Genomic DNA, 13,119 nt, shown 5'->3' on the forward strand with positions numbered 1-13,119 from the left:
CCCCCATCTCATTCCTTGTGAGGAAGAACTTTCTGTTGCAATGCTGGGAGAGGAGGGGTCCTCCCCCTTCCATAATTGGGAGGTCTTGAAGGGAGGAGGAGCTTGCCAGCTGCAAGAGTTTTTCACTGTGGGTGAATCTTCCTGGATTTAGGGAATTGAAATGTTATGGCTCCGAGAAGCCGGAAGAAGTTTCCATTCCTGGAAGAGAGCCCCCCCCATTAGAGCCTTCTTTGATTTGACGCTGGGAGTCCATCTGCCCAGACCTTACAGGAGGTTAAGAAGGAGGCAGACCAAGGAAGCTTTTTGGGGGTGGGTAGGAAAAGAAAGAAGGGGTTCCATTATCTCTTCCTGGTATTCAGAATGCTGCTTAGCTCTAAGCTAAGGGCTTAGAGCTCAAAGCACTGTTAGAGACCCCACTTCATGGTCTGTTTCTGTTGCTTCCCTCTGGGAGGAGGTTTTGAAGTATTTGTAGCAGGACTACCCAGTTCTGTAATAGCCTTGTTCCCTATGCCATCCAACTGGTAAACTGGTAAGATTTGTTTTTCTTGCCATGCACATGTATACATAGCCCAAACTAGACTATTGTTTCTTTGTGTCGTAAAATATATGTGGGTATATGCATAATTATGTATGTATGTATGTACTTATTTATTTATGTCATGTTTATGTAGTGTATGTTGGACATGGTGACCCTTTGAGAGCTGTATGCAACAAAATTTCATTTTAAGGTATGCCGATTACTATACATGCAAAGTGACAATAAAGTTGTTATTCTATTTTACAAAAGGGGGCTATTAGGAAATTCTCAACTTTTCCCACAGATGCTGTTTCTCCAATACCAGTAGTTCTGGAGATCCAGGAGAAGATGGAGGCAGAAGACCCAACCAGAAAAGTCCTTCATCTTGCTCAGGTGGAGAGCCAGGAGGAATTGGGCCAGAGGACCAGGCAGAAGATCTTAATAGAAAATATCCTTCCTTGGGATGTTCATCACCAAAATCTCAGGGAGTTCTACCAGATGTTTAAGGGACCCCGAGAAGTTTGCAGCCATCTCCACCGCCTTTGCTTTCAATGGCTAAAGCCAGAAATAAACACCAAAGCTCAGATGCTAGACATGCTGGTTCTGAAGCACTTCCTGGCTGTTCTTCCCCCAGAGATGGCCAATTGGTTATGGGAGTGTGGAGCAGAGACCACTTCCCAGGCAGTGGCCCTGGCAGAAGGCTTCCTCCTGAGCCAGGCAGAGGAGAAAGAGAAGAAGGTGAGAGAAACAGTGTAACAGAGTTGAGACCTTGGAGATCTTCTAGTCCAACCACCTGTTCAAGGACACCCTATACCATTCTGGAAAAATGGTTGTCCAGTCTCTTCTTAAATACCTCTAGTTATGGAGCACCCACAACTTCTGGAGGCAAGCTATTCCATTGATTAATTGTTCTGTCAGGAAATTTCTCCTTAATTCTAGGTAGATTTCTCTTTGAGCTCTCCAAATGCATCCCAAGGTGGGAAGCATCCACATTGTTCTGTCTTAATTTTTTCTTTCTTCCTCTCTGTTCTTCATATGCAGAGAAGTTCTAATAAGGTAGATGTCCAAGATCTCAAGGCAACTGTAGATCTATCAGATCCCTCCCAGAAGATGCTTTGCAAGGTGAACTCTAAAGATCAAACTCAGGACATCTCACCAGGTAATATTGAAGCTATCCAAGTCATACCATCTTCAGTTTTACAGGATCTGTTTTAGTTGTGACTGTAATATACTGGTATCTCTTGCAAACCTAAAAATCATTACCCCTATTTTTTAAGTCTCCTTCCACCCACTTTGTCTCTGTCATAGGGATTGATACAACTTCGGTGGTCCTTGTTAAAAGGTCTTCTTTTCCAGATGGAGCAGAAAAAACAACTGTGCCTTCAGCCCAGGTAGGATAAGCAACAATAAGTATAAGACTTATACTTGGGAGGCCTCCTGCATACTAATTTGCTCAGGGCAAATGGGGTGAATGTCCTCTCCAAAAATAATCACCCCTAGTCCTTCTAGTGTTTGTTGGTTTGTTTTGGCTAAGGCAGAATTAGAACTCGGGGTCTCCTGGTCTCTATCCTGTTGCCTCAGAAATAAAAATCCCCACATGAGAAATCTGAACCAGGCAGACCCTTCCTCCCTTTGGCGCTGAACAGCTGGAAGTTCTTCTCTCTGTGATGGTTGAGGAGCAAAAATTACCTCAGGATTTAAAAGTTTCGGAATCAAAGGCTCTCCCTGAGGAAGGATGCCCTCCTCAGGACAACCCAGCTGCCAATAAAGCAGCAGCAGCCAATCAGACAGCACCACTAGGCAGACAGGGAGGCAGGGGTGGCCTGAGAGGTTCTGTAATCTTAGCCATGAGGAATGAACAGAGCCAAAGAAAGTGTGAAGTTTAAATAAATAAATAAAATAAATAAATAAATTTAAATTAAATTAAATTCGGGAAAGGAGGCAGCAGCTGAGGAAACCGAGGAGAGAATGGCACTTTTTTGGCTTCCCTCAGAACCGGCCTGAGGGGAAAGTTTCCCTCAGAGAAGAAACCCAGCAAGAAACCTGTACAAAAGATGGAGAAAGTTTAGAGACTTGGACTGAACAGAAATAGAAAACAGAAACAAACAAACAAAAAACCCCACAAAATGGAGATGGAAGTCTGGCAAAAAGAGTTTATTTTATTTATTAAATTTATACGTCGCCCATCTCATGTTCAAGGGACTCAATTTTGCTGTATGAATAGTGACCATTGAGAGAGAATTTGGACTTTAAAGAATATGGGGACGGGGTTGAAAAAGAGCTTATAGAAAAAGTTAAAATAGAAAATGGTTATATTATAAAGATTATATTATAAAGTTACAACAATTAATCAGTGGAACAACTTGTCTCCAGATGTTGTGAATCCTCCAATACTGGAAATTTTTAAGAAGAGTTTGGGCAACCATTTGTCTGAAATTGTATAGGTTCTTCTGCTTGAGTGGGGGCTGGACTAGGAGACCTCCAAGGTCCTCTTCAGATTCTATTCCTATTCTATTCTATTCTATTCCATTCTATTCTATTCTATTCTATTCTATTCTATTCTATTCTATTCTATTCTATTCTATTCTATTCTATTCTATTCTATTCTATTCTATTCTATTCTATTCTATTCTATTCTATTCTATTCTATTCCATTCCATTCCATTCCATTCCATTCCATTCCATTCTACATTCCATTCCATTCCATTCTACATTCCATTCCATTCCATTCTACATTCCAGATTAATATCCGAACTAGTTTATCATTTACAATTCACTTTTTTATTTGAAAACTTTCCTTGTATAAAATAATAGATTTCCTCTAGCCACTGAAGAGAAATACAAAGCCCAGACCAAATTTCCAGGGCTTTGTGTCTATTGATGGTTTTGGTGATTCAAAAAAAACAAAACCCCTGTGAAAAAGCTTTTTTATTTGATCCTCCAGGAAAGGAAGGATCTCCCAAGAAGCTCTCTCCCCCATTGTCACTTCTTCGGAGCCAGAGCCAGAAATCCTTAGTTCCTCTGTGATGGTTGAGGAACAAAAATTATCCCAGGACTTAGAAGACTTCGGAATGGGAGAAAAACGCATTTCCCTGATTTCAGATATGAAAGCAGTGAAAAACTGAGTATAATAAGCTTCTTTTGGTAACCTTGATCTGGCTAAAAATCCATTTCCTTTTCTTTAATCAATGATGGAGACTTTTGGTATCAACAACACTTTGAGGGCTTGACAAGATTTACACTGCCCAGAAAAGGCTTCAGGTCTTAAAAGTGAATTTGTGAAAAGTTTTCAGGAGCTTATCTAGTAATGATGAACATTTTCTTTTTTCAGGGTCCTATATCCTTCCAGGAAGTGGCGGTGTATTTCTCAGAGGATGAATGGGCTGTGCTGGATTCCACCCAAAGGGCTCTCCATGGAGAAGTCATGTGGGAGAATTCTAAAACCCTGACTTCTCTGAGTAAGTTCTCTGCTCAAGTATTTAACAATTCTGGAAAATCCCAGGATGGTGCTAAAATTTTCCCTCCTTTTTTCCATGAGGTAAATGAGCATCATTTGACTGATTGACAGTATTGCCAAGACCCAAATTATGAAAAGTTCCCTTGCCCTCCTCCCAGACATGGTATCAATAAAGCATACAGAGACAGGGAGAGATAATCTTGGAGAAACCAATTAATTCGCATTAGAACTAACTCATTAGGTAATGAGAGTCGATCCTTGATGCATGCCCAGGTATCATGTTAAATATATAGTATATTTCTCTCACAGTTTCACTTTCTTCCTTTCTCCTTAGCTGGAAATAAGTCAGAAAATGATAATTGTCCAGACCCACAGATGATGACATCAGAAACTATTAAACATGAAATGACAAAAGAGATATTTCAAAGTCACTGGCAAACCAAAATACACAAAGAAAACCTATTTAAGTATGTTGACGTCCCTGAGGTCTTAACACAAGATGATCACACCGAAAATAGAACTGGGAACTGTCTAATGCATAAGACTAAGGATGAGTTAGATTTATATAATCAGTTTGAAACTGAGACTAGACACAACCAAAATGAACAGACAAAAGAAGAAACATTTTTCAGTCAAATTTTCCCTCCTATTTTATGTCAAGAAATCCACACTGGAGAGAAAACCTGTAAAGATATCCATTGTGGAAAAGACTTCAGTGATCCAAGTTATCTGATTTCCCATAAATTGATCCATACAGGGGAAAGACCACATAAGGGTACCGAGTGTGGAAAGAGTTTCAGACAGATTGATCAACTGACAGCCCATAAGAAGCTTCACACAGAAGATAAACCATATCAGTGCACAGAGAGTGGAAAGAGCTTTAAAGAAAGTAGTTCCCTTATTTCTCATAAAATACTTCACTCGGGAGAGAAACCATATAAATGTACAGAGTGCGGAAAGAGCTTTAAGAACCGTGGTAACCTCACTTCACACCGAAGGATCCATTCAGGGGAAAAACCATATAAATGTATGGAATGTGGCAAAAGCTTCAGCCAGAGAGGTTCTCTTACTTCCCACAAAAGACTCCACACAGGAGAGGAACCATATAAATGCTTGGAGTGTGGAAAGAGTTTCAAATGGACAGGTCAGCTTACTTCACATAAAAGGGCCCATACAGACGAGAGACTATACAAATGTATGGCTTGTGGAGAGTGCTTCAAATGGAGAGGTGAACTTACTTTGCATAAAAGACTTCACACAGGAGAGAAACCATATAAATGCATGGAGTGTGGAAAGAGCTTCAACCATACTGGTACCCTTGTTTCCCATAAAAGGATCCATACTGGAGAGAAACCGTATAAATGCATGGAGTGTGGAAAGAGTTTCAGATGGAGAGCTCAGCTTACTTCACATAAAAGAATTCATACAGGAGAGAAACCATATAAATGCATGGAGTGTGGAAATAGCTTCAGCCAGAGCAATTCTCTTACTTCTCATAAAAGACTCCATGCACAACGATCTTATAAATGTACAAAATGTGACAAGGATTTCAGTCAGCGCATTAGTCTTACTTCCCATAAAAGGCTTCATACTGTGGAGCGACTATATAAATGTTCGGAGTGTGGAAAGAGTTTCAAATGGAGAGCTCAACTTGCTTCACATAAAATAATTCATACAGGAGAGAAACCCTATAAATGCATGGAGTGTGGAAAGAGCTTCAGCCACAACAGTTCCCTTGCTTTACATAAAACAGTCCATACTGGAGAGCAACCATATCAGTGCCCTGAATGCGGAAAGTGTTTCAGACAGAGCAGTTCTCTTACTTCCCACAAAAGGATCCATACCGGAGAGAAACCATATAAATGTACGGAATGTGGCAAAAGCTTCAGCCAGAGCTGTTCTCTTACTTACCATAAAAGGATCCACTCTGGAGAGGAACCCTACAAATGCATGGAGTGTGGAAAGAGTTTCAAACAGAGCAGCAGCCTTCTTTTCCATAAAAGGCTCCACACTGGAGAAAAACCATATACATGTTCGGAGTGTGGAAAGAGCTTCAGGAAGAGTAGTAACCTAATTTCCCATAATAAGCTCCATACAGGAGAGAAACCATATAAATGCATGGTGTGTGGAAAGAACTTCAGGCACAGCTGTTCGCTTGCTTTACATAAAACAGTCCACACTGGAGAGCAACCATATCAGTGCTCTGAATGTGGGAAGTGTTTCAGACAGAGCAGTTCTCTTACTTCCCATAAAAGGATCCATACCGGAGAGAAACCATATAAATGTACGGAATGTGGCAAAAGCTTCAGGCAGAGCAGTTCTCTTACTTACCATAAAAGGATCCACACTGGAGAGAAACCATACAAATGCATGGAGTGTGGAAAGAATTTTAAACAAAGCAGCAGCCTTGTTTTCCATAAAAGGCTCCACACTGGGGAAAAACCATATAAATGTTCGGAATGTGGAAAGAGCTTCAGCAAAAGCAGTAATCTTACTTCCCATAAAAGGATCCACACGGGAGAACGGCCCTATAAATGTACAGAATGTGGCAAAGAGTTCAGTCACAGCAGTAGTCTTATTTCCCACAAAAGGCTTCATACTGTGGAGTGACCATATAAATGTTTGGAGTGTGGAAAGAGCTTCAGCAAGAGTAGTAACCTAATTTCTCATAAAAAACTCCATACAGGAGAGAAATAATATAAAAGCGCGAAGCAGTGAAAGAGTTTCGAAGGGAGTCATAACTTTCTTTGCATAAAAAGATTGCACAAGGAGGATAATTGATGGATATAAGAGTTTTAGGTTGAGTAGTGAGCTCATAACATGTAAGAATATTCATAGCATGTACTCTAAATAAATGGAGTAGATAGTCCTTGACTTACAACCACAATGTATTTAGTGAGACATTTGTTAAATGAATTTTGCCCCATTTTATGACCTTGTCACATTTGTTAAGTGAATCACTGCAGTTGTTAATTTAGTAACACGGTTGTTAAGTGAATTTAGTTTCCCCATTGCCTTTTCTTGTCAGAAGGTCACAAAAGGGGATCACATGACCCCAGGACACTGTGACCATCCTAAATATGAGTCAGTTGCCAAGCATCTGGATTTTGACCACGTGACCATGGGAATTCCGCAATGGTCATAAGTCACTTTTTTCAGTGCCATTGTACCTTTGAATGGTCATTAAATGAACTGTTCTAAGTTGAGGATTACCTGTATAGAAAAAGAATCCTTCTTATGGGTGAAATTAGAAATGTGTCGATGAATGTTTGTGAATCTTATTTTCCTCATAAAGGATCCTTACACGAACAAATTAGAACTCATTGTGGAGATAGAATATTCTGGAGAATTCCAGAACATTTGTTTCTTCTAGGACAGACAAGTCAAACTTGCAATGTCACATGACGTCGCACAATGTATCGAAGCCTTTTCACCATTGCTGGCAATTGGGTGGGCGCGGCTTCCAGATGATGCGTCCGGCCCATGGGCCGGCAGTTTTGCACCCCTGTTCTAGGACATGATAACCCAGCTGTTCCAATTGTCAAGGGCAGAAGCAAACTTTTCATTGGATCTGTTTGGCAGTACTGATCTGAAAAGACCTCAAGTAACCCACAGAGGGGAGAAATTGCAATATTGTCCGTGTTATGGAGAAATGTTTATAAGTTGGACTATTGATAAAGCAACATGGATAAGAGAATTTTCTGCACAGGGAAGAGAAGAGAGAAGAAAGAGAAGAAATTAAAATACATTTTGGAAACAAAACTGATGGGAGAAAAAACTTGTAAGTCCTAGGAGAGCAAAGAATTTGAAAAAAACAATCTACTTTTTTCAGTCTCCACGTTTTAACTGGTGTTATACTGACACTTTATTAGCTCTTAGAATCATATGCAATCAACAAATACATATGTTTATGAAAACTATAAAATCATAAAAGGTTTCACAGGTTATAATTTCATGCAATTTCAAGTTGATTTTATTTATTAAATCTTTTTAGCTGTCTCCTTAAATCCAGTAAGGTATGTTGGACTCTTAAACCATGACAAAAATCCAGATTCAAGGTCACTGTCCCTCTTTCAAGCTACTTGGGGGATCATAGGCATGTGTTGAGTGGAACATCTGAAAGGAAGGGATTTAAAATTTCTGAATATTACCATTTCAATCTTCTGCCTATGGCCTATTTCAGGGGTCCCCAACCCCCGGTCCATGGGCCAGTCTCGGTCCGCAGCATGCTAGCAACCTGTCCGCCCAAACAAGTAAAGCCCCATCCGCAGGATGAAGCCAGCACACAAAACCATGTCCCTTCCAGTCCGTGGAAAAACGTCTCCAGGTAACCGGTCCCTGGTGCCTCAAAGGCTGGGGACCTGTGGCCTATTTGTTCTGTAAGTCAAGGCAGTAAACACAATTTGTATTAATTTTGATCTGCATACCAACAGACCATTTGCTTAAAAAATATGCCTTTTTATACCTTTTCTGCATATACTGTACTGAATCCTGCTGTGAATTTCGCAGCTTCATCTAACGTCTGGTGGTCAATACTTTCAAAGACTTATTAGACAATAAGGGAGAGCATTCTGTGGTTAAACTACCCCTCCCCCCATTTTAGGAATGTGAAAACATACTTGTCAACTCTACAAATGAGCCTGGCTGCAGCCATTTCCCCTCATTCTAGATTGTCACATAGAACGGAGGGAAGGGGGCTTGCCCAGGTGCTTCCCTAGTCAAAATAATCTTCTGTCCCATGGGAACCAAGGTCAGCTATTGCTCTCGTGACCAGGGACTGGGCGTTGTATAAGAAAGCCTGCCAAATGCATTTATTGGGGAACATAGTTGATTGCATAGTTTTGATACTTTGCAACTGGGTAATTTTTACTGGGAAATTCAGACTTGGTTTCACTTTTGACCCTGCGGAAACTTTGTAACTTTGTAAAGTGAAGGTCGAGTGGATTTAAAGATGGAGAAATGAGGGGAACACAAAGAAGAGAAAGAGTGAGGGACGAAAGCAGTTGGGGCTCTACTGGGCAGAGAGCACTTGATCCGTGAGATCACATCTCAGGAATATAAGATCTCAGCATGCAAAGCATCTGGGATCCTCCCTGGATCTGGTGGCCTCCAGGCTTGGCTAAGAGCGAGATGAATTTCCGGTGAAGGGATTGAGAGATGGATCGTTGTTGCCACTAGTCTGAATGGGGGTCTGTGCTGGGGAGGAGATATTGGGGGTCCGGAGTAACAGGCAGGACGAGAATTGCTGGAGGGCAGACTAGATGGTCTTAACTCCCACCCCATGTCGCCTGCCTCAAAAGAGAGGTGCTGGAAGGAAGCTGGCGGATCTCAGCAAGAAAATATCTGGGCTGCAATTCTCCTCCTCTCCACAACCAACGATCTTGAGCCTCCATTTTTCAAGTGTTGCAAAAAATGGAGACATTCCAAAAAGACAGAAATTTTATCAGCTACTGAAAATCATATCCTTTTCCTGATAGCAGGATTAACTCATGAGTGCTGAGGGGGGAAAAACGGAGAAGAAAATTAGAACATGTAGCAAAACCTTTAGTGTAAATTAGTTCTTTTGGGAGAGTCTGCAGGAAAAACACAGGGTGGACTTCCTGTCCCCTTCCCTTTCACCCCACCCCCAGACAGGCCCACACTGCAGGGGTGGTGGTTGATGAGTAAGGACTGGATGGAGGGAGGCTCCATCCCTTTCAGGGAGAAAAAAGCTGGGTGGGACCAGGGATTCCTCCCCATCTCATCTCCTGAAATTTGAAGGGGGTCCGAGTCCAGCCAAGGGGCTGTGGATGGCCCTTGACAAGGGGGAATTATTTCTAATTGACATAATTAGGGGGTTTATCAAGAGCAGAGGCCTCCCTCCCTCTTTCCCTACAGATGTTTCATATTAACAAAGAAGATGGTGTTACAATGGAGGTGGCAGAAAAGGATCTCCTGGTGACCTTTTGCCCCTACGCCCCCTGTCCAGAGTTTTCTCCTGGCAGAGTTGGAACGGGGCTCTGGGGAAGGAGAAGGAGCCTCACCTGAGCAGGAGGATCAGGGCCAGCTTCCCCCCCCAGGAGGGTCCATCCCGGCTCCTCCCACAGGAAGGGTCTCTCCCCCTCTCTCAGGGCAGGAGGGGGTCCCCAGAGCAGGAGGGGAGGGAGGGGCTCACCCCACTGGACGGTGATGGGGGCTTCCAGGCTGGCGTGCCCCACCTGGCAGGTGTAGACGTCTCCCCGCTGGGGCTGGGTCTCCAGCATCACCTGGAGCTGGTAGGTCCAGTCTCCGTTCTGGAGCTCCTCCCCGAAGGCCACGCCCTCCTCCTCCGGCCGCCCGTTCTTCAGCCAGCGGACCTCGATCTCCACGGGGTAGAAGCCCCTGGCGGTGCAGAGGAGGATGGTGTGGGGGGAAGCCGGGTCCAGCTTGGTGGAGGAGATGGAGACGGTGGGCTTGGCTGGAGGGGAGGAGGGACACAGGAGGGGCCAGAACAGTAAAGCAAAATCAAGAAGGATTTTAGTTTTAAAATGATAGAATAAAGGGCAAACAATAATTTTGGCCTGCAGAAAATAAAAAGAAAATTAGGGTTACAACCACAATTGAGCCCAAAATTTATATTGCTAAGGGAGAAATGTATTAAGTGAGTTTTGCCCCATTTTACAACTTTTCTCGCCACATTTCTTTAAGGGAATCACTGCGGTTGTTAAGTTAGTAACGTGGTTGTTAAGTGAATCTGGCTTCCCCATGAACCTGGCTTTTCAAGAAGGCTGCAAAGGGTGATCACATGACCCTGGGACACTGCAACCATCATAAAGATGAACCAGTTGTCAAGCATCCAAAGGTAAATTACGTGACCAAGGGGGATGCTGCAACAGTGATAAGTGTGAAAAATGGGCATCAGTCACTTTTTTCAGTGCCGTTGTAACTGTTCTAAGTCAAAGACTACCTGTACCATTTTGTCTAAAATGGTATAGGATTTCCTGCCCAAGCAGGGGGTTGGACTAGATCAGGGGTCAGCAACCTGAAACAGTGAAAGAGCCACTCGGAACCGGTTCCCTCACAAAAGGAAAAACTGGGAGCCGCAAAAACTGTGTGCGCATGCGCGTACATGCGTGAATGCGCCAGAACAGGGTTTGACTGAAGAGTGGAGCCAAGGCGAGATAGGCACCTACCCTGCATATTTGAATTGATTGGTTGAACTTTTTTAGTCCCACTTTTTTTTTTTTTGGACTGCACATGGCAGAAGACTGGGAGCCGCAGGAGACGGCTGAAAGAGCCGCATGCGGCTCCGGAGCCGCGGGTTGCAGACCTGTGGACTAGATGACCTCCAAGGTCCCTTCCACCATTATTGTTTTTGTTGTTGTTGTTGCTATACAGATTTGGGAGGAGAGACCCTTTGATGGATTCTTCCCCAAATCATATTTGGGTTCATTTTCTGGAGGGGATCAAAGGGATCCCAGATTCCAGGCAGGAAGAGTTAAGATCTTGGGAAGAAGAGGAATATTTATGGGACTTGGGTTTGAGAGCATGGAATAAATAAGGACTAAATCTTTATAAAGCGAGAATTTTAATGGATTAACTGAAATGGGAGTCTCAGCATCTTCCTCCCCGTGAAGTCCCTCCTTCCTGGACTCACCTCTCCGGCCAATCACAGGACTGCCCTGGAGATCCCTGTAGTTGTGTCGGCAAAAGGAATCCACCTCAGCTTTCTGGAACTGCAGGAGCTTCTTATCTCTGTTCCACTTGTCGACTTCGGGCTGCCCCAACTCTGTGATAGCTATGTATTTGCCGAGGTCGCTGTCGAAGCGGAAAATCTCCTGCCTGTCATAGAATTGCCTGTTCAGATAGCGCACTCTCTGCGTCCCATTGAAGAAATGGCACTCGTCCTTCCACTGCTGCAAGAAATAAGCTGTGAGGAGTAGGAGGAGGAGGAAGAGGGGGGAAAGGAGGAAGAGGAGGGTGGGAGGAAGAGGAGCAGGAAGAGGAAGAAAAGGAGGAAGATTAGATTAGATTAGATTTATTGAATTTATATGCCACCCTTCTCCCTAAGGACTCAGCGTGGCTCACAGCAAAAAATTTAAAAAACAGGAAATACAAAATTTAAAAAAGAATTAAACAGTAAATATAATAGATACATGACAATTTAACTCAGTAAAAGCCAAATTTAAAAAACATAGTCAGTCCAGACCTGCTTGTTGGAATAACCAAGTCTTCAGGTCACAGCGGAAGGACCAAAGGTCAGGGGCCGTCCGCAGCTCCGGAGGCAGTTCATTCCAGAGGGTCGGCGCGCCCACAAAGAAGGCTCTCCCCCTGGGGGTCGCCAGACAGCATTGCCTGGCCGAAGGCACCCTGAGGAGGCCGACTCTGTGGGAGCAAACCGGGCGATGGGAGGTTGACAATGGCAGCAGGTGGTCTCGCAAGCACCCCGGGCCTAAGCCATGTAGGGCTTTAAAGGTTATTACCTTGAAGAGGTGGAGGAGAGAAAAAGGAGGAAGTGGAGGATGAAGAGGAGGAAAAGGAGAAAGAGGAGATGAGGAGGGGGAGGGAGGAAAAAGGAGTGTGAGAGGAGGGGGAGGAAGAGGAAGAGGAGAAAGAGGAGGGCAGGAGGAGGAGGAAGAAGAGGAGAAAGAGGAGGGCAGGAGGAGAGGAGTCTGTCAGAACGAGTCCAAGGCCTATGACTCCCACCCACTTGATTGGATGCTTGTCGAATGTTGGATCATCTTTCCTGTTCGTCCCCCAATAGACCCCCTGCACCTCCTCCAGAGCATCTCAGAGAAAGGGTCTCCAGCCTTGTTCACCAAAAGGGATAATTGTTTTGGGGAGCCAATTTGGGGGAAGCAAGTCACCCCCATCCTTCTCCCTTAGTCCTCTTCAGATCCTGCTTGAATCCCCTGGGGGACGAGGGGGTCTCTTCCCCAAATTCAAAGGCTCCCAGGACAAGGGATCCAAATTCAACTCTTGCCCGACCCCCGAAAGCCTGTAATTTGATCACCGTTAAGAAAAACGGACGTTTCTAGCGATGCCACCTGCTTTTTTGTTGCCTGGATTCAGGACTGAAACTGCCGCGCTTTCTCGCTTTCACGCTTTCACTTTCGCTTTCCGTCTCCTTTCTCTTTTAAGGAAACAAACTTTCAGGGAGCCGGAGCTGGGTCCAATTAAAGACCCG

The 13,119-nt window shown here is 43.7% G+C and overlaps 2 protein-coding genes across 2 annotated transcripts in view; one reads left to right on the forward strand and one right to left on the reverse strand.

Annotated features, from left to right (window-relative positions):
• Positions 1 to 865: 865 nt before the first annotated feature.
• LOC310633318 (zinc finger protein 75D-like) lies at positions 866 to 9,119 on the forward strand (the record flags this gene model as incomplete). The annotated part of the gene is made up of 6 exons (XM_083351020.1): positions 866 to 1,255; positions 1,559 to 1,676; positions 1,826 to 1,908; positions 3,849 to 3,975; positions 4,309 to 5,286; positions 9,088 to 9,119. 6 exons carry the CDS (start codon positions 866 to 868, stop codon positions 9,117 to 9,119), a joined length of 1,728 nt encoding a protein of 575 aa, XP_083207146.1.
• Positions 9,120 to 9,845: 726 nt separating this feature from the next.
• LOC310633319 (H-2 class II histocompatibility antigen, E-S beta chain-like) overlaps positions 9,846 to 13,119 on the reverse strand; it is a gene marked incomplete at both ends in the record, with an annotated part of 8,181 nt that continues 4,907 nt past the window's right edge. The window contains 3 exons of the mRNA XM_083351021.1: positions 9,846 to 9,973; positions 10,129 to 10,410; positions 11,590 to 11,862. Of these exons, the coding sequence (XP_083207147.1) occupies positions 9,846 to 9,973; positions 10,129 to 10,410; positions 11,590 to 11,862 (683 nt within the window). The remainder of the gene's footprint in view (positions 9,974 to 10,128; positions 10,411 to 11,589; positions 11,863 to 13,119) is intronic.

The sequence above is a fragment of the Vipera ursinii genome (genome assembly GCF_947247035.1).
Source record: "Vipera ursinii genome assembly, chromosome: 2".
Classification (NCBI taxonomy): domain Eukaryota; kingdom Metazoa; phylum Chordata; class Lepidosauria; order Squamata; family Viperidae; genus Vipera; species Vipera ursinii.